At 36.0% G+C, this 19,177-nt stretch overlaps 3 protein-coding genes, 1 non-coding gene and 1 pseudogene across 7 annotated transcripts; 3 read left to right on the top strand and 2 right to left on the bottom strand.

Annotated features, from left to right (window-relative positions):
- The first annotated feature begins 384 nt into the window (after nt 1-384).
- On the top strand, nt 385-4,138 carry LOC105631290 (Pentatricopeptide repeat (PPR) superfamily protein). Of its 3 annotated transcripts, none has more exons than XM_037641605.2 (4): nt 385-1,073; nt 1,174-1,967; nt 2,055-3,389; nt 3,745-4,138. In XM_037641605.2, the coding sequence occupies exons 2-3, from the start codon at nt 1,190-1,192 to the stop codon at nt 3,227-3,229; spliced, it is 1,953 nt and encodes a 650-aa protein (XP_037497533.1). In that variant the 5' UTR covers nt 385-1,073; nt 1,174-1,189; the 3' UTR covers nt 3,230-3,389; nt 3,745-4,138. The 3 variants fall into 3 exon arrangements, with proteins under 3 accessions (XP_037497533.1, XP_089574360.1, XP_089574357.1); XM_089718234.1 differs by adding an exon at nt 3,518-3,635 and having other exon boundaries at nt 386-1,073; nt 1,174-3,389; XM_089718231.1 differs by having other exon boundaries at nt 386-1,073; nt 1,174-3,389.
- Nucleotides 4,139-4,410: 272 nt separating this feature from the next.
- On the bottom strand, nt 4,411-6,112 carry LOC149499432 (uncharacterized; annotated as a pseudogene).
- Nucleotides 6,113-6,247: 135 nt separating this feature from the next.
- LOC105631659 (transcription termination factor MTERF8, chloroplastic) lies at nt 6,248-7,564 on the bottom strand. The gene has a single exon (XR_016319676.1). It is a non-coding gene; the product is annotated as a transcription termination factor MTERF8, chloroplastic (transcript).
- Nucleotides 7,565-7,972: 408 nt separating this feature from the next.
- On the top strand, nt 7,973-12,455 carry LOC105631291 (zinc ion binding protein). Its single transcript, XM_012213367.4, has 8 exons — nt 7,973-8,174; nt 8,386-8,773; nt 8,867-9,098; nt 9,362-9,507; nt 10,107-10,194; nt 10,280-10,426; nt 11,540-11,689; nt 11,778-12,455. The coding sequence occupies exons 2-8, from the start codon at nt 8,409-8,411 to the stop codon at nt 11,829-11,831; spliced, it is 1,182 nt and encodes a 393-aa protein (XP_012068757.1). The 5' UTR covers nt 7,973-8,174; nt 8,386-8,408; the 3' UTR covers nt 11,832-12,455.
- A 1,746-nt stretch (nt 12,456-14,201) lies between these two features.
- On the top strand, nt 14,202-19,144 carry LOC105631292 (CO(2)-response secreted protease). Of its 2 annotated transcripts, XM_012213368.3 has the most exons (11): nt 14,204-14,571; nt 14,753-14,856; nt 14,953-15,050; nt 15,689-15,841; nt 16,360-16,471; nt 16,633-17,173; nt 17,275-17,375; nt 17,481-17,723; nt 17,797-17,911; nt 18,039-18,252; nt 18,340-19,144. In XM_012213368.3, exons 1-11 carry the CDS (start codon nt 14,479-14,481, stop codon nt 18,891-18,893), a joined length of 2,328 nt encoding a protein of 775 aa, XP_012068758.1. In that variant the 5' UTR covers nt 14,204-14,478; the 3' UTR covers nt 18,894-19,144. The 2 variants fall into 2 exon arrangements, with proteins under 2 accessions (XP_020534057.1, XP_012068758.1); XM_020678398.3 differs by lacking the exon at nt 14,753-14,856 and having other exon boundaries at nt 14,202-14,571.
- The last annotated feature ends 33 nt before the right edge of the window (nt 19,145-19,177 follow it).

Here is a 19,177-nt window from a genome sequence, read left to right as displayed (position 1 = left end):
AAATTATATAAACTAAACACTAGAATTGCATATCTAAACATAGTATGATGGTAAATATATATAACAAGTGACAATAAATTTAAATTCGAATTCTCTTCTCCAATACTCCAATATATCCATAGCGATTGATATTATAACTTTTTTAAAATTTAAAAGGAAAATAAAATTACAAAAGTAATACATTGTGTTTATTGATGCAAAACTATTTATTGATATATAAATTTGAAGACGACTGACGTAAGAAAATGACAAATATTGAAAATAAAATAAAATTTAATAAGAGTACGGATAAATCAATGAAAGATTAATTACAATGTTAAAAAAAAAAAAAAAAAGAATAGAGCAAGTACACTGTATTTTGGGAAAAACCAATATGGAAAGATGGACCAGCCGGTTGGAATATGTTACAAAAGGAAGATATGACAAACTGGTTTTGGAAAAAATAAATCATTTCTGTTAAATCCGTCTTCTTCCTCGACAGATTATTGTTTTCAAAACCCTATCTAATTCACTGTTCACTGGTCACGGTCTTTGTCTTCTTCCATTTGGAAATGCTAAACAGTGAGTTTAAGCTCTATACTCATTTTGCGAGCCAAAAAGAAGAGGCAAATATTGGTGGCAGTTTCGTCTCCTACCTCTTGAAGCTCTGTCCGTTATTCTGTATTTGTGATTGAGAAAGCAACAAAGGATTCATAAAAGGGAAAAGAAACGATGTCAAAGATTGATAAGAGTGGCAGGTTTTGCAGCCGAGCTGTGCCTACGTTTCCTTATGAGAAAGTAAGTTTCGTTTTGAATCGAACTGCAGCAAACTGGGGTGTCGTTGAAACTTGGGAGAACACAAGCGGGTCTTCTGTAACCGGAGCCTAAACCCACTTTAACACATGCTATGTACTATTCAAGCTTTCTCTGTCGAGAAGCCACTGCTATGGTCTATACTTTTTTCTGTTTCAATAATTACTCACCATATCTCCAACAGAATTATTCAGTTTATTTTCTCCGTTTACGTTTCTCTCTGTCTTTCCGGCTTTTGAGATTATCTAATTTCAGCTGTGGGTGTGGTATTGAATTACAAGGTAAGATATACTATGTTATGAACCTTTTCTTTCTTAATAACTTTTGGTTTGTTAGTTCCTTTTCTCTTATTTTTCCTCTCCTGTTTGTTTGTTTGGCTAGTTTCTAGCTACCGTTGATGAGGGGGTCAATTTCAATAAGAAATGTAGCATTAAAGCTGATGCATGCAAGAAAGGGCAATACCAGATTTTTCTCATCATTTACCTTATCTCCTTGTGAAGAAGAGGATGGAGTTTCCCCTTCTGCAGGTTTTTCTCTTTTGCCAAAACCCAACTCGAATATTCTTGATCATCATAATTCAGAGGTGAATGATTGTTGGAATCTGGGTTCTACAACTGAATCTAGTAATGGTTTGAATCAGTTTAGTGTCCTTAGCGTTCTTAATGATATGTTTGAGGAGAGTTTCAAGGCTGCATTTGCACTTTACTTCTTTAGGTTGTCAGACAGTTGCTCTGGATTTGAGTGTACCGTTAGATCAGCATGCAGACTAATATTTATTTTGGTTTCTGGGAATATGAATTATAGAGCAGTAGATTTAATTCAATTTTTTGCAAGAAACAAAGGTGGAGAAGTCAGTGAGGAGGAATTTTGTGATTTATTATTCACACTGTTGTATGAATCCAGTTTTGACACTAAGGCTTTGCAAACTGTATATAGCATGCTTGTTGGCTGTTATGTTAGTGAGAAAAAAGTGAATTTGGCTTTGCAATTAATAAATAAAATGAAGCTTCTTTACATTTTTCCTTCAATGGGGGTCTGTAATTCGCTACTTCAGGCATTATTAGGATTACAGCAATTGGACCTAGCATGGGACTTTTTGGAAGAAATGAAGAGTCAAGGGATGGTTCTGAATGCATCTATTTTCAGCTTGTTTATTAGCCGTTATTGTGCTGAAGGTAAGGTACAAATTGGTTGGAATTTGCTCACTTTAATGAAAAATTATGGGATTAGACCTGATATTGTTGCATATACAATTTTGATAGATGCGCTATGTAAAATGACTTGCTTGAAAGAGGCCACTTCCCTGTTGTTCAAAATGTTTCACTGGGGAATTTCTGTGGATTCAGTTTTAGTTTCTTCAGTTATTGATGGGTATTGTAAAATGGGGAAGTTAGAGGAAGCAGTATATTTATTAAAATACTTCAAATTCAGACCTAATATTTTTGTGTACAACAGCTTCTTATCGAAGCTATGTACAGATGGTAACATGATTCAAGCTTCTAAGATTTTTCTTGAAATGTTTGAGTTGGGTTTGCACCCAGATTGTTTTTCCTATACTACAATAATTGGAGGATATTGTAAAGTAAAAGACATAAATAAAGCTTTTCAGTATTTGGGGAAAATGTTGAAGTGTGGAATCAAGCCATCTGTTACTACAATAACATTGCTTATTGATGCATGTTGCACGTCTGGAGATATAGAAATGGCAGAATATTTGTTTCAGAGGATGATCCTTGAGGATTTGGTACCTGATATTGTTACATACAATTGTCTAATTGATGGCTGTGGAAAGAAGGGTTACTTGCAAAAGGCTTTTGAAGTTTTGGATATCATGAGGTCTGCTGGCATATGTCCTAATGCTGTATCCTATAATGCGCTTGTTCACGGTCTGATTACAAGAGGATTCGTGAATGAAGCAAAAGATATTTTAGAAGAACTTATCAGGAGGGATTTCTCCCCTGATGTGGTAACTTTCACTAATGTTATAGATGGATATTCCAAGAAGGGTGACTTTGAGGAAGCATTTTTTGTATGGTTATATATGAGTGAGCACCAGGTGAAACCTGATGTTGTCACATGCAGTGCATTACTTAATGGTTATTGCAGGGCACGTCGCATTGATGAAGCCAACGCTCTGTTTCATAAGATGCTTGATATTGGGCTTAAGCCAGATCTCATATTGTATAACACTCTCATACGTGGATTTTGTGTTGTTGGAAACATGGATGCTGCATGCAACTTGGTGTCTACGATGATTAATGATGGTATTTTTCCAAATAATATTACCCATTGGGCACTTGTTCTCGGATTTGAAAAGAAGTGGGCTAAGAATCCCGAACTAAGTGCAGCTTTTAAAATGCAGCAAATTCTATTGAGGCATGGTATTTGTGTTGATGTTAATGAGTATTTAGCAATGGTACATCAACCCACCAGCTAAAATGTTGAGAGTTTTGCTGAATGAAAAATTCTCAAAAGCCATCAAGTTTTTCAAAGACATGGTATGCAGGGCAATGCTATGTGCTTATAGCATAAGCTATCCTACAAGACCACAACCACCTTTCAGCTGAGCTGCCTGGGAATCCTGGGGTGAATCTGAGGTGAGAGATGAGCTATTGCGTGCTTTTTATTTTCTTTTTATGTTATGATAATTGTGAAGTAAAGCATTGCTATTGTTCTATGGATTGTTTTATGGACTTCTTTCTATGGAAATTTTGCCATCCTGCAGAGAAGCTACCTTTCCTAAACCATTTATAAAAATCAGAGTTTTCATCATGAGATTAATGTATCTCATATTGGTCCCTTTCTAAACCATTAGTGGTTACTTCTAACAATATTTATTGGAGGTAAACTGGTTGTCTTATATGATGTAATATCTTTTTTAATGTTGATTTCTGCAACATTTTCTATTATGTGATCTAATTTCTGTTTGTTTTTGTGTGTGTATACGTATAGATGGGGAAATCTGAAGCAGAGATCACCCTAGCGTTGTTAGTCACAGTAATGCCTAAAAGCTACTGCTATTTCATGCCTGATGGGATGACACAAAATCCCCCATTACAACAGCCAAGAACTCCCATCTTGTTATTTATTGATTGAAAAGTTTCTAGATTATTACGATTTCCACCATCTAAGGCAAGAATCTGGTGGTCAATGCCGGCTGAAACCATGCTCTATGATGTACAAAACCCGTATCGAGTCCCTTGAAGATCTTATATTGTATTACTGCTGTCTTTGCTGAGATTAGAATGGCAAGTATTGTGGTGGAGACAAATATTCTGGGCATGTTGTCCTGTTGACTCTATTTGTCGCAAATTGCTAAACTTCAATTATATTACATTTCATATCATCGATTGTCATGACCAGCATAGCCAAAGATAGAAGTTGAATCAAGCTAGGCATGATGATTTATATAGTTCAGCTAATAACTCCAGTAGGTATTTCTACTGAGTTGTTTGGGACTGGAACTGGATCATTCTAACTCATTATTTCAGATTCTCGCACATAGTTGCTTTGTTGCAGTGAAACTTTTGTCTAAAAAGCGATATACATTTTGTATTTGCCAATTATTTTCTAATTATTTGTCAGATATTCCCATAATTTAGGTACGCTATAACAAGATGGCGAAAGTAAGGCAGTAGTGTTCTCCGACGTCAAAATTCAAGAACTTTCAGATAGTTAAGTTGCCGTATCAATTTAAGTTTAAACACTCAGAAAATGACAAACTTAGTTCTTTGCTATCAAGTACCTATCTAGCTTGTTGGTGTTGCGGGTACCAAAATACATCTCCAATAAACCTGGGACTTTATATGCACACTTACTGATTAATTTCTCCTGGAATTTCTTCTCAGGTATAGTTAGCAGCCACTCATCTTCTTGCGGCCTTCAATCAGTTTCTTTGATTCCAAAGCCTTCAAAACATTATACCTTGGGCGAAGCCTTTTATCAACTGCATAGATAAGAAGCTTGGGATATGCAATTAAAGTCAGTGGTTCCAACTTCATAGTATTCAAGTAAAAATCCATAACATTCTTGAATTTCTCCTCTGAACAAGCCATACAAAATGGTTCTTTCCTAAATGCAGACAGAATCTCTTCCTCACTCCAACCCACACTCTTCCACAGCTCAATTTTCTTCTTCCAAGTGAAGTTGCTCATTGATAATTTCACTGCAACAGCATGCACAAACCCAGTAGCTGCTGGTTGAAAGCCCAGGCTTTTAACAGCATTCACAGTATCAACCATCCTACCATACCATGGGTTATAACTCTAGGTTGCAGAGTAACAATCTTTTCAATTCTATGAGCCGGCGCTCCCTCTTTTACTAACAAATCAATGTTTGGTTACACTCTACCCTTCAATTCAGAAGTCACCAGCCATGGACAACGCCTAATAGTTGCTAGAATTTTCTCATTAGTGTTCAGTATAGACCTCAAGAAATCAAAAGATGGTTTGATTGAGAATTTAAAGCTTGTCTCAAAATTGTTGGATTTGACACTATAAGCTCAGGTAGAAGATCGCCCACAAAGCCATGTTCTTTAAGATAATTAAATTTGGGCAAAAGGTTATCTTCTACTTTGCTTTGGAAGATTGCAGGTTTCTTTGCGATCAATTTGGCCATCTCGGTACCGCTGAAGTTGTGAGATTTCAAGAATTTCATTACAGATTTATACCTCTGTAGGTTCTTTCCATCGAGCTGTAAGGTTTGTGAGACTGAAAGAGCTGATTCTAAGGGAAGTTCACATCATTTCACGAGGAATTGAACGGTAAATGATGATGATGAGGAGCTTGTGGCAGTGGGTAATCGAGCTCGTTTTGCAGATGCAGATGCAGATAGAAAACGCTTTTGCATATGAGAAAATAAGCCTCTCGCCAGTTTATTGGCCATTTTGGAAGGGAAGTTGCTTGAGAATTTGGAAGCTCGGGGAGAGAGGAGGGCAGACTTGTTGACGGAGAAGGTTTTGTTAGGGTTCCTTGATAAACAGACAAAACAAGTGAGCCCAAAACGACCGGGCTCATAAGCGCCCAAAACAGGTTTTGTTAGAGTTGAAAGCGACCAAATTATGCATGGTTGGGCGTTATGTCGTTCGTATGGTTCGACAAATTTCAGTGGGAAAAACGCTCGAACGACCAACTTTTATACAACATGTCGTTTGGCTCTGATCCTCTAAAGCTTGGATTCCCAATGTCCATGGAGCCGAAAATGGCCGGCTCTAATTTGAGGAGGTTAAAGACGCGATGGGGAGGACTCAATAGACATCGAATCCGAAACCCTTCTTCTCCTTCTTCTTCTATTTTTGACGAATTAATACACTCGACCCCATATAATACCAAAAGCACCAACCTTTCATTCTATAAACCAAGCAGTAGAAGCAACAACGTGCCTAACAAAGAGCTCAGGCCAGGTCCCGAATGGAAACCCAGAAGATGATCGAGTAGCAGTAGCACTACCCTACTCGTAGTTAAAAATGAATTTTCATTAATATGGTGACTTTCGTTAACGTTATATATATACTTACCGAGAATCGACTCTGATATTCAAATGATAAATTTGTAACAATTATTCAATTTCCCTTTTAAGATCGAAATCAATGATTCTAAGATGCAAACTGACTTCTTTGCTATCAAGTATCTATCCTTTTGGTGTTGCAGGTACCAAGATACATCTCCAATAAACCTGGGACTTGATCTGCATACTTACTGACAAAATTCTCCTGGAATTTCTTCTCAGACGTGAGCAACCATCCAATCTTCTTGTGTCCTTCAGTCAGGTTCTTTGATTCCAAGGCCTTCAAAACATTATACCTTGGGCGAATCCTTTTATCAACTGCATACATAAGAAGCTTGGGATGTGCAATTAAAGTCTGTGGTTCCAACTTCATTGTATTCAAATAAAAATCCATAGCATTCTTGAATTTCTCCTCTGAACAATTCATACATAATGGTTCTTTCCTAAATGCAGACAAAATCTCTTCCTCACTCCACCCCATACTCTTCCACAGCTCAATTTTCTTCTTCCGAGTAAAGTCACTCATTGATAACTTCACTGCAACAGCATGTACAAACAAACAAGCGGTTGGTTGAAAGCCCAGACTTTTAACAACATTTACTGCACAAACCATCCTATTATTTCTTTGTATTATAACTCTAGGCTTCAAAGTTACAATCTTTTCTATGCTATAAGCAGAGACTCCCTCTTTTACTAAGAGATCAATATTTGATTGCATTCTACCCTTCAATTCAGAAGTCCCCAGCCATGGACAACGCCTAATAGCTGCTAGAATTTTCTCATTAGTGTTCAGTATAGACCTCAAGAAATCAAAAGATGGTTTGATATGAGAATTTAGAGCTCGTTGTGCAATTGCCGGATTTGACACGAAAAGCTCAGGGAGACGCTCGCCCACGAAGCCATTTTCTTTGAGATAACTAAATTTGGGCAAAAGGTTGTCCTCTACTCTGCATTGAAGGATGGTAGGTCTCTTTACGATCAATTTGGCCACCTGGAAACTGCTGAAATTGTGAGATTTCAAGAGTTCCAATACAGATTGATACCTCTGTTGGTTCTTTTAGTCGAGCTGTAAGGTCAGCGAGACTGAAAGTGCCGATTCTAAGGGAAGCCCACATGATTTCACAAGGAATTAAACGGTAAATGACGATGATGAGGAATTTGTCAGAGTGGGTAACGGAGAAGTAGGAGAGAGTTTAGCAGCTGCATATGCATTTAGAAAACGCTTCTGTATATGAGAAAATAGGTTTCCGACCAATTTATTGGCCATTTGGAAACAGAGAGAGAGCGAGAGAGAGGAGGAGAGTGCTGTTGACAGAGAAGGGTTTTGTTAGGGTTCATGGATAAGCCCAAAAACGGGTGAGCTCATACGATGTCGTTCGTATCGTTCGACAAATTTAAGTGGGAAAAACGCTTGAACGACCAAACATGTCGTTTGGCTCTGATTCACTAAAGCTCGGATACCCATTGGCATTGCTCTCCCCATCAAAAAGAAATCTTTTGATTTGAGGATTGGCCCTTATTGTTTCTAATAATTACTGGTAAAATAATTCTTAAGAAATAAGAATTAATCACAAGGGCAAATTTGTGGAAAACCCTACAAAATGGGGCAATTTGAAATAGGAAAACTAATTGGGGGGCTTGAAAAGAAATATACAAGAGGATAAACATAAACCAGAGGTATCAGACGCTGCCCTTTCCAATTTTCCTATTCCCGATATGATCGGGCTCCCATTTTCCTGAATTCGCAGAGAGGCCCATAACCAGAACCAGAAGAAACACTAACCACAAAAACGGAAAAAGGGAGGAAAATAGAACAAACACAAAAGTTAAGCTTCAATTCACAGCTTGGGCATTCTCCACGAATACTTTCGACTCAGGTACTTCTCTTTCCTTTGCATTTTTCATTTCTCGTTGTAATCCAAGTAGTCAAGTTTGAAGTGATTCAATCAGCATCGTCAATCCTTTTTTTTTTTACTTAACTTTTCACTATTTCTGAAAGTTTGATAGTTCTTGCGAAATTCGAGTTGGATCTGTTGGTATCTCTCTTGAAATTTTATTTTTGCTTGAATTTCTTTATGTTTGGTGCAGATTTTGTTCGTTTGTTTATCGAGATGACACCGGTTTGTCCATTTGTGAAAGCTGCGCGTCCCGATGATTCGTCGTTGAAAAAACCAGGGGAAAATCCGAGCAAACATGGTGCAGAGCATGATGGGAAGGGGAAGAAAGACTCTGGTGACTCCGCTACTGCGTCTCCTGCCAAGTGCCCCTTCGGATATGACTCTGCCAATGCTTCTCCTAAGTGTCCCGTTGGATATGATTCTGCTTCAACTTCTCCTAAGTCGGGTAGCATTTCTCCAAAGTGTCCTCTTGGATATGATTCTCAATCGTTTAAAATCGGCCCTCTCAGTTGTATTTTGTGCCAAGCACTTCTCTTTGAGAGTAGCAAATGCGTGCCTTGTTCTCATGTCTTTTGCAAGTAAGATGGGGATATTCAATTTTATTTATGTAAAAGTTTAGTTATTCTTGCTTTTTGTTTGTAAGTTAACTTGTTTTATTTTAATTGACGCAGAGCATGTATCTCCCGCTTTAGAGATTGCCCATTATGTGGAGCTGATATTGAGAAGATTGAAGCTGATACCAATCTCCAGGCTGTTGTTGATCGGTTCATTGAGGGTCATGCTAGAATTAAGAGGTCTCATATTGACACGGACGGAGAGGAACAAGTAGGTGATAATAAAAAAGTGATATATGAGGATGTGTCTTTGGAGAGAGGTGCTTTTTTGGTGCAACAAGCCATGAGGGTAAGTAAATGATCACTCCATTTAGGAGTGTTTCTCTTAAGTAAATTTCCCTTTGGCAAATGCCATTGCTATGTTTCTCAACTTATCTGACGGAGTGAAAAGCTAAAACAAGCTCTATTATATTAATATCATATCCTGGTGTATAATTGGGAATCTTCTCTCTTACCTTTTTGTTCATTTTCTTTCTTGGCTTTCCACTTGGCTGCTCTAGTTGTTTATTACATTTCCTTGTGAACTCATGTTTGATGGCCTTCCATGTGTAGGCTTTTCGCGCCCAGAACGTGGAAAGTGCCAAATCGAGACTGAGTATCTGTGCAGAAGACATCCGGGGTCAGATAGAAACAACAGGCAACACTTCAGAGTTGTGTTCACAGCTTGGAGCTGTCCTGGGTATGCTTGGTGACTGCTGGTATGTCCTCTGTCTTTACCTTTATCATATTAGCTGCAATGTGTTCCCCACTTACTATAGATTTATGTTGTTAGTTTTCGTTCTTTGTTGGCTTTCAGCTTAAATTTAAATCCAACCTTGTGAAGTGAGCATTGATGGTGTTGACAAATTGGTCTAGTAATATAGGTTCACATCTCAACAAATTACGAAAACTTTTGTAAGATGGTTGAGATTTCTCTTCTTAAGCTCCTACTTAGAACCGTAACAGGGGAATTGACCTAAAGAAAGAAGGAAAACCATAGGGTTCGGTATAGGATAAAGTATAAGTTGGCCAGGAAAGATGTCAGTAATGACTGGTTTTCCAAGGCAACTTTTTTATGGAATCGAACATGAGGCAGTGAGTCATTCTTTATTGGGAAATTTAGCACTGCATATCTTGTATTCTGGCTTGGAAATACCACTAGTGCTCCTTTGGGATATGATCAATAACCATTTATAAGCGAGGGAGGGATTTAAAGGGAAAAAAAAAAAAGAGAAAAGGAAAGGCACGTGGTGTCAGAGGGTTTTAATTCAAAGTGTTTACATATGAGTAAAATTTTAACTATGCATTTTTGTTGCAGTCGAGCAATGGGAGATTCTAGTTCGGCAGTTGCTTATTTTGAAGAGAGCGTAGAATTCCTCTCAAAATTACCTACAGATGATCAGGAGGTTACTACTTCATAACCGTACTACATGCAATTCAACTTGTGATTTTATGGATGAAGCTAATTAATGTTGTAACCTTCCTTTACAGATCACACACACTCTTTCTGTTTCGCTTAATAAAATTGGAGACCTTAAATATTACGATGGAGATTTGGAAGCTGCTAGATCTTACTATTTTCGTTCCCTCAATGTGCGCCGTGATGCCATCAAACAGCATACTGATGTTTCATCTCAGGTATACAAACTTTTTTCCCTCTCTTTTCCCTTTTTTTTGGGGAGGAGGTGTGTAGATGGTCATTGGAGGGTTGCAGATTTTTTGTCAAGTATCATTTGTCATTATCATATCTAGGTCTTGTGACTCTAAATGTGCCTTTAGTAACTTACAAATTTTGAACGGGTCCTATGCCTTTGAGACCATGTAACTTGCAAGTAATAACAGGGTTGCCATGTCACCATGCATAATATCAACATGACAGTATTTGTAAAAGATTCTTTTTACTAGTTATGTTGTATTTATTATTATCATCACTGTTTCATCACTGGTATTATTGCTGTTGCTGCTGCTATTTTTTCTGTTTGTCAATGATTTCTAAAATCCTCGCCGGTAACTTTCAATTTCTTCTGGCTTAATACTTTAGAAGAAAATGATATATCGGTCTTTTGGGGTGGTACATTTTCTTGACTCTACGAGCCCCCATTGCCAATTTCCTATTTCCCATTTCTAGTTCTTACTGTCTCAAAAGATTTATTTATATTTCAATACTGATGCTCATCTATCACCATCTGTATCCGGTTAGAACTTATTTTCTTACTTTGGTAGTCTGCAGTGTCGGATGCTCCTGTTTCTCACCATCTTAACACTAAACCTAGCTGCAACCTGAATGTTGTTCTCTCAAGAATGGCCTTATTTTCTCACCAGTTGCTCCTTTCCATTTTCTTGTGTCCTAAACTTTCTATATCCCATCATTGATTCCTGTTTCATGTTATGAGACATTTGAGGATATCATGATACATTTGAGGATGGTGGAGGAAGAAAATAGTCAAGTGATGATGCGCAATAATTCTTGGGTGATTCCCTTGCCTTTGATGGGAATATGAAAAGAGGAAAGGCATTATCTGTAAAACAAAAACTAGGAGTGGTGATATTGTTTATGTGCATGGGATTGGTTGAAATTTGTTAAGAAAACCAAGCTCTATTTTTCTCACAGCTGATGTCGCATTTCAAGTGTTTCTCCATTTCTCATTGCAGACTATTCTCCTTCTCTATTAGAACAGTTATTCCACATTTGATCATTCATGCAGTTGCGAAAGTTCCACATTTTCTGACTTCCTCCAAATTTTATTGCAGACCCTAGATGTGGCTGTATCCCTAGCAAAAGTTGCTGATGCTGATAGGAGTCTTGGTAAGGAGGATGCAGCACTCGACAGATTTCAGGAAGCCATAAAACTATTGGAATCTTTGTCATTGAAACCTGAAGAAGCTGCTCTCGAGAAGCGGGTAACGTTCCTTTGCTTGAAGTTTTGTAACCATTTGGATCCTGATAGTAACATAAGATTGTAATTTTATGTTTCACTTCCACTTGCAGCGCCTTTCAGTGCTGGAATTTCTTAACAGTCAACTTGCAGAGAAGAAAGTCTGATTAAACTCCCTGAAGCCAGGTCACCTGAGCAGAGAACAAAAAATCAAGCCACACAAAATGGCTCTTTTTCTGTATATATGCAAAATCAACTCTATATCAAATAATCTCCATTATAGTCACCGATGATTCCCTGAAGATCGATCAAAAGCTTTTGGAGAATGTTTCAGGGAGTCCCACAGCACAAGTAGGGACCACTCTTCTCATGTATCCTTTTATAATATGCCTACGTCTGATTTAGCTAGTCAAGTAGCGGCTGTATGAGACTTCATTGCGCTGTTGTCTAGTGTAAGTTGCCTGAGCACTTGAGTTACTATGTTGTACGGATCTTATGGTCATCGCCTCTTAAGTTCCACTATTGTTCTTCCAGTGGTTTTTGTTCCTTTTCCAAATTCACCTCCTGTGAATAAGAATTTGGAGCATGTTCTTAAAAGATTACCCCTATAACATCTGCAAGGCATGCTATCTTATGAGGAACTAAAAAGCACTAAGCTATCTTATGAGGAACTAAAAAGCACTAAGCGAGTCTTTCTGAACTCGAAAATGTGCCTAGTCATATGTTGGGAAAAATGCTATATGTTGTCACAGACGTTAAAACATAAATAAATGATGATTGATATCGGTACAGATTATCTGTGTTTTTTTTAATTTTTTATTTGAGTTCTCTTTTTCTGTTTCCTAGTGAAATATCCACCGAGTTGAAATGAATGTCGAAAGAGGTCGATGACGCCATGATTCGTGCCCTTTTAAGCTGTTTCTTTCTTTGTTTTCTCTCCTAAATCCAATCCCTGCCATGCACTCTGCTTTTTCATTTTCATTTTCTTTGCTCTTGTTAGGATTGAAGACGCGTAATCTTTTGCAGGATGAGATATTTTTTGGACCATTAGATTGAATTTTTCTAGTGACTTGTGTCTTTGTTGGTGGGCGAAAAAGAAGTTGCTGCCATGTCTCTGTTAAAAGTCATAGCTGAAGCTGCCTGGTTCTACAAGGAGCATTAGAATATCTTGGAAAGCTGGAGTTTCATATAGTTGGAAGGCTTTGTTTATATTTATATTATTAACCATACCAAAGAATCCATATGAAAAACAAGAGGAAACTAATTTTATCTGACATGAACAAAGAGGTAAATATTAAGAGGGGTAAAAAATCGCGAACGGGAAGAGGGGAAAAGAAAAGGAGAATAAAGGAAATAAAGAATAAATATCTGCACATGGAGTTTATTCCTCCTCTTTACCTAAAGACAAATGATTACTTGCATTTTAAGTATTTGTGATTCGCTTTTCTCTTCATGCTCAATACTCTAAGGTGTATAGTATATATGCGTATTAGTACTTTTCTTTTGTCGTTTTTAGTAGATTACAATTTTGAAAACGAAAATTTACGTTTGTCTCCCCAAGTTAATTTTCAGACATTTTATTCATTCTATATTCAACCCTTATCCAAAAATCAGATATTCAACCATAAAAAAAGAATTTTTTATTTTTATTTTTATTTTGTTTCGAATTTCCACAATATGGAGCTAGCATTAATTTGAAAATGATGGTCTTTGAGAGTTTATTTATGATTTTAGATTTTTTTTTTTAATTGCTAATATAATTTGTTAGTTACTGACCAATCAATCTACAAGTTATTATTGATGGAGGGTGATTGTGATTAATGGGGTAAGACAAGGTTTGCTTTATATTTTTCTCACCTCCTTAATTTGTTAAAAGAAGTGATTAATGGGGTAAGACACTATTTTGCTTTAGATAGCTCTGTTAATTAGTTTCTTTTGCTGAATGGGGTTCCTAATAATTCTCCAAAGTTACTTACTTTGATTGTTCCCTTTTGCAATAAGATTTGGTGCTTCCCCTTCAAATACAGTTTTAAATCTTAATTTCTAAGCTATCTTATGCAATTAAATCTTAAATTCACCTGCAAAATCAAGTATCTTAGCCAATTAGTTTTAGTTCATTAATATTAAAATTAAATAATATTAATTATCCATTGGCTAATCTAAAATCAATACTCGTCAAATGCTGATTTAAAGAATATAACTTTACAAACTTTATTCAAATCAAATCCAAGCACGATAAGTTTTGGTACCGATTATCGTATGGTTAATATAGCATTAACAGCCTAAAGGTTTGGAGGTAAGTTTGTGAGTTGGTTGGTCCATGCTTCATTACATTAAAATAAATAAATACCTAGTTTAGATCATGTGTATCGTGAAGCCAATTTCTGTGCCGATTGGTTAGCTATTTTAGCTTAAAGTACCTCTTTAGACATCTATGTTGTTAATACTGTTCCTCCAGGTTTACAGGATTAGTTACTCCATGATATTTGTGGTGTAACCTATTGTAAGAGATTCACCCTCTCCCTCTTGTAAAAAAAAAAAATGCTGTTTAGAAAGATTATACTAATACCGAATAGTAACACTGTCTATTGCAATTAAATCCATAGAAAAGCCAGAAAATAAAGAACAACCAAAGATGCTTTTACATATGGCAAGTAGTTATAGCAGTACAAGTTTCCTCTAGTGAAAAAGCTCTCACCCTCTCTCTCATTTTAGCCTACAAATAATGGTTGGTTGCATTGCCCACCCTTTCAGTTCTCCGTCTTCTTTCTTCTCATTCATTTCTCTTTTCAGAACCTTATCACCTCATCTTTCATGGCCTCTCCTCTTCTGCAACTTCTCTTTTTCCTTTCTTTACTTTACCTTCTTATCAGTTCCAGTGCTTCATCATCAAATCAAATTCCACAGGTAATTACTTGTAAAATTTCTCCATAAATATGGTTTCCAGGATCATCACAGTATTAGGAATATTCCTATTCATTTTGTAGATTGACCTATACCCGTTAAAGAAAAGATTGTGTTAACCATATCTCTATGTTAAAAATTCATTTTTTTTTCTTTTTTGAGTTTATTCATGAATTTTTGGCAGAAATATGTTGTTTACATGGGAAGTTCAATATCGAATGGAAATGAAGGTGATGCAAAATTTGCAGAGTCAGCTCATTTGCAGTTATTAACTTCCATTATACCAAGGTTAATTAATCATAAAGGATCATAACCATTAGCTTTATAATTATATTCTTGAATTTGGGAACTTATAAGTTTGATGTATGTATTATATTTTGGCAGTCAGGAGAGTGAGAGAATATCTTTAATCCATCATTACAATCATGCTTTCAATGGGTTCTCTGCCATGCTTACAGAAAGTGAAGCTTCTGAACTGTCTGGTAATTCTTTCTTCGTATTTTACTTTCTGTCTTCTACTTCAGTATATTCTTTTCTGCTTCATTGATAAGAAAGAAGGAAAATGACACCTTTAGACTTTTGGAGTACAGTATGTTATTCAAAATAAAAAATAATCTGTAATTTATATATTTTCTTTCTGATTTTTTTTTCAAAGAAAATTGTGAAATTTGAAGTTTTGATTATTTTGGTTTAATCATCACATATCAGTATTATTGTATGTATAAATATACACAAAAAAGGAAGAAAAAGATTGTATTAAAGAGCTTGATTGGTTCTTCCATAGTCATTTGTCACTTTGTGCAAAGGTCAATCAACAGGTCATGTTATATACAATCTTGAGCAGACACGGGTATTAAACACTAGAACATTCATGTTGGCTTAACACCTTTCATTACAGACTGGGCTTGATGGATGATGTTTGCTGGCTTTAACTTAATAAATAAAATAAAAAACCCCACAGTTTCATTGAAAAGGACAGCTTATCATAAAAAAAACAAAATCTCGAGTTCGAATCCATAAATACAATTAAATTTTCAGTACGAAATGGTTAAAAAACTGAAAAAAAAAAAATCTCTTTTCAAATATTTGTTTTTATTTTTGAATTGCTAACTTGTTGCAGAAAATGAGGAAGTGATATCAGTATTTAAAGATCCAATTCTTAAACTCCATACAACACGTTCTTGGGATTTCTTGGAGGCAAAATCAGGCATGCAAATCAGCCATCAGTATTCCCATTTATCAAGTGATGTAATTATTGGGATGATAGACACAGGTAATTATTATTATTATTATTATTATTATAATTTCCATATTCCTTCTCTCAATAATTAAATTTTTACAATAATCTTTATTGAAAATAAAAAATTCTCAATTTTTATGAAATATTAATTACATTTAATTTTTAATGATAAGATTATTTTTCTCCAAGCAAAGGAAGAAGAGGTAAGAGTTGTTTGTATCGTATTGAGTTTTGTCGAGAAAGAAAGAGTTGGTAGGAGGCTTATAAGGGTCCTACTCCTCCACTAATATAATAGACCCAACAGCAGCTGCTAATTTGTTAATAGAAGGCCAAGAGGCAACAAAGACAGCCACATGAAACTGTAGGCCACCTTTCCAGAATCCATGTGCATAAGCCCTTTGTATCATTTTCATGATTTCGTTGAGAGATTCTAAAATGACATAACATGAAAGACCTTTTTATTAATTAAATCGGTAAAAATCGAGAAAATTCAAATTCTAGATCTTTCGTTTCATTTCTCATTGTTGATTCTAAAATAATCTTTTTTTTAGGAATATGGCCCGAGTCTCCAAGTTTCGATGACAAGGGAATTGGAGAAATCCCTTCAAGATGGAAAGGAATTTGCATGGAAGGACATGATTTCAAGAAATCTAATTGTAATAGGTAATTATGAGTTTTTTTTTTTCTTTTTCCTATTTCAATAATCAGAACCGGTTGTTATTCATAGAGATCATCTATGAATACAGTATTGATGGTATCACATGTTATAATTTTAATTTTTTTTTTAAAAAAATATTCAAATATATTATCTAATTATTTTGTAGGAAGCTGATAGGAGCAAGATACTATGACACATATCAAAGGACATACAAGAATAATAAGACCCATGTACCCAAGCCGAGTGGGTCACCGAGGGACTATATTGGTCATGGCACCCACACCACATCTATAGCAGGTGGTTCAGAAGTTGCTAATGTTAGTTACTATGGTCTAGCCGCAGGCACAGCCAGGGGTGGCTCTCCTTCAACTAGGTTAGCCATCTACAAAGCCTGCAGTTTAGATGGTTGCTCTGGCTCCATAATCTTGAAGGCAATGGAGGATGCTATTAAAGATGGAGTTGATATCATTTCAATTTCTATTGGGATGAGCTCAATTTTTCAATCTGATTACCTTAATGACCCTATTGCAATTGGTGCATTTCATGCACAACAAATGGGTGTTATGGTAATTTGCTCTGCTGGAAATGATGGACCTGACCCTTTCACTATTGTTAACTCAGCTCCTTGGATTTTTACTGTTGCTGCTTCTAATATTGATAGAGATTTTCAGTCTACTGTTCTTCTTGGAAATGGAAAGACTTTTCAAGTAAGATATTCTTTTGATTCCTTTTTTTTTTTTTGGTGAATTTAAAGTTTTCTGACACATTTCATAGTAAAAATGCCATATCTAATTCTTATTTGTTATAGGGATCTGCCATTAATTTCTCAAATCTCACTCGCTCAAGGACTTATCCTCTTGCATTTGGAGAGGAAGCTGCCGCTAAGTTTACACCTGTATCAGAAGCAAGGTAATTTGTCTTTCCTTACTTGTTTTACTATTATGCATTAACAAAAAGAAAGAAAACATTTTGCCTTGATCTTCTTTCGTAAGACCTTTTTATCCAAAAATGCAGTAATTGTGATCCAGGATCACTAGATAGAGAGAAAGTTGCTGGCAAGATTCTGGTTTGCACAGATAGTGAATTTAGTGTTCCAAGGCAAATAAAGAAATTAGTTGTAGAAGATGCTGGAGCCAAAGGGATGCTTTTGATCCATGAAGATGAGAAAGGTGTACCCTTTGATTCTGGTGTTTTTCCATTTTCAGAACTTGGCAGTTTTGCAGCCTCTCAGCTTCTTAAATACATCAATTCCACCAAGTAAGTATTTACTGTTAAACTTTCTACTAAATAGTCCTTTTAAGTTATTTACGGTTATCTTTCTGTTTGACAGAAATCCGACTGCAACAATCCTCCCAGCAGTTGATGTTCCTAGGTATAAACCAGCACCAGTTGTTGCATATTTCTCTTCCAGGGGACCTGGACAGCTTACGGAAAACATTCTTAAGGTTATTCTCTGCCTATACACACATTTGATAGGATACATATGGAGAACTATGAAGTTCTATGCTTTTAGACTTTATTTCTGACAAAATGAATCTAATGGCTAATCATTAACACTAATTAGCTATTCAGCCAGATATAATGGCTCCCGGAGTTGCCATTTTAGCTGCCATGATTCCTAAGAATGAGTCAGGAAGTGTTCCTATTGGGAAAAAGCCATCAGGATATGCAATAAGATCTGGAACTTCAATGGCTTGCCCTCATGTAACTGGTGCTGCTGCGTTTATTAAATCCGTGCACCGCGGATGGACTCCTTCCATGATCAAATCTGCACTTATGACAACAGGTTTACAATTAATCTTAATTAATAGTTGTTTTTCATAATTTCATGAAGCAAAAAGCTTTGTTTAAATTCTTGTATTTCCTTATGCAGCTACCATTTATAACAACATGGGGAAACCCATAACAAACAGCTCACATTCATATTCAAATCCACATGAGATGGGAGTTGGAGAAATAAATCCACTCAAAGCTCTTCATCCTGGACTAATTTTTGAAACGACAATGGAGGACTACCTTCAATTTCTTTGTTATTATGGCTACTCAGAAAAGAACATAAGATTAATGGCGAACACAAAATTCAATTGTCCAAGAATTAGTTTTGACAAACTCATTTCCAACATTAATTACCCATCAATCTCCATTAGCAAGCTTGATAGACACCAAGCTGCACAAATTACCATCAAAAGAAGTGTAATTAATGTTGGAACTCCAAATGCCACATACATAGCTAAAGTGGAAGCTCCTCAAGGATTATTGGTTAAGGTTTTACCAAAGAAGCTTGTTTTCAAAGAAGGGTTATCAAGATTGTCTTTCAAGGTCTCCTTTGATGGGCAGATGGCTTCTAATGGCTACAATTTCGGATCTGTTACTTGGCTTGATGGTAGACATTCTGTGCGTATAGTTTTTACTGTAAATGTTGAATAATATGAGAAAAAGAAATGACAATTGAAGAAATATACAAATTGGAGCGAGAGAGAGGGAGGGAGAGAGAGAATTTCTTTTTCTTTTTCTTTTTCTTCTTTTTTTTCCCCCTTCTTTTCTTGAACTTCATTGTTAAAGTAATGAAGCATCCAAGAAGTGAGATTGCTTTTTCTGAAGGTAAAGATAGAATGATTGGTGTTATTATAATCTTTCTTTCACTGACAGGAATAGAACAATATTTTGCTGTTTATTTATATACTGTCTACTTTATTCTTCCATCTTTTGCT

This window comes from Jatropha curcas, chromosome 1 (genome assembly GCF_041381405.1).
Source record: "Jatropha curcas cultivar XTBG-Jc1 chromosome 1, XTBG_Jcur_1.0, whole genome shotgun sequence".
NCBI lineage: Eukaryota > Viridiplantae > Streptophyta > Magnoliopsida > Malpighiales > Euphorbiaceae > Jatropha > Jatropha curcas.
Note: the sequence above shows the minus strand (reverse complement) of the source record. Positions and strands in the feature narration are given on the sequence as shown.

Excerpts from the sequence above, each read along its gene's own strand:
- LOC105631290 (XM_089718231.1), top strand. The coding sequence starts at position 1,190 with ATGAGGGGGTCAATTTCAATAAGAAATGTAGCATTAAAGCTGATGCAT.
- LOC105631291 (XM_012213367.4), top strand. The coding sequence starts at position 8,409 with ATGACACCGGTTTGTCCATTTGTGAAAGCTGCGCGTCCCGATGATTCG. Across the intron at positions 8,774-8,866 it reads TGTTCTCATGTCTTTTGCAA|AGCATGTATCTCCCGCTTTA; the intron begins GTAAGATGGGGA and ends TAATTGACGCAG. Across the intron at positions 10,427-11,539 it reads ATACTGATGTTTCATCTCAG|ACCCTAGATGTGGCTGTATC; the intron begins GTATACAAACTT and ends ATTTTATTGCAG.
- LOC105631292 (XM_012213368.3), top strand. The coding sequence starts at position 14,479 with ATGGCCTCTCCTCTTCTGCAACTTCTCTTTTTCCTTTCTTTACTTTAC. Across the intron at positions 14,857-14,952 it reads TTAACTTCCATTATACCAAG|TCAGGAGAGTGAGAGAATAT; the intron begins GTTAATTAATCA and ends ATATTTTGGCAG. Across the intron at positions 17,376-17,480 it reads ACACCTGTATCAGAAGCAAG|TAATTGTGATCCAGGATCAC; the intron begins GTAATTTGTCTT and ends CCAAAAATGCAG.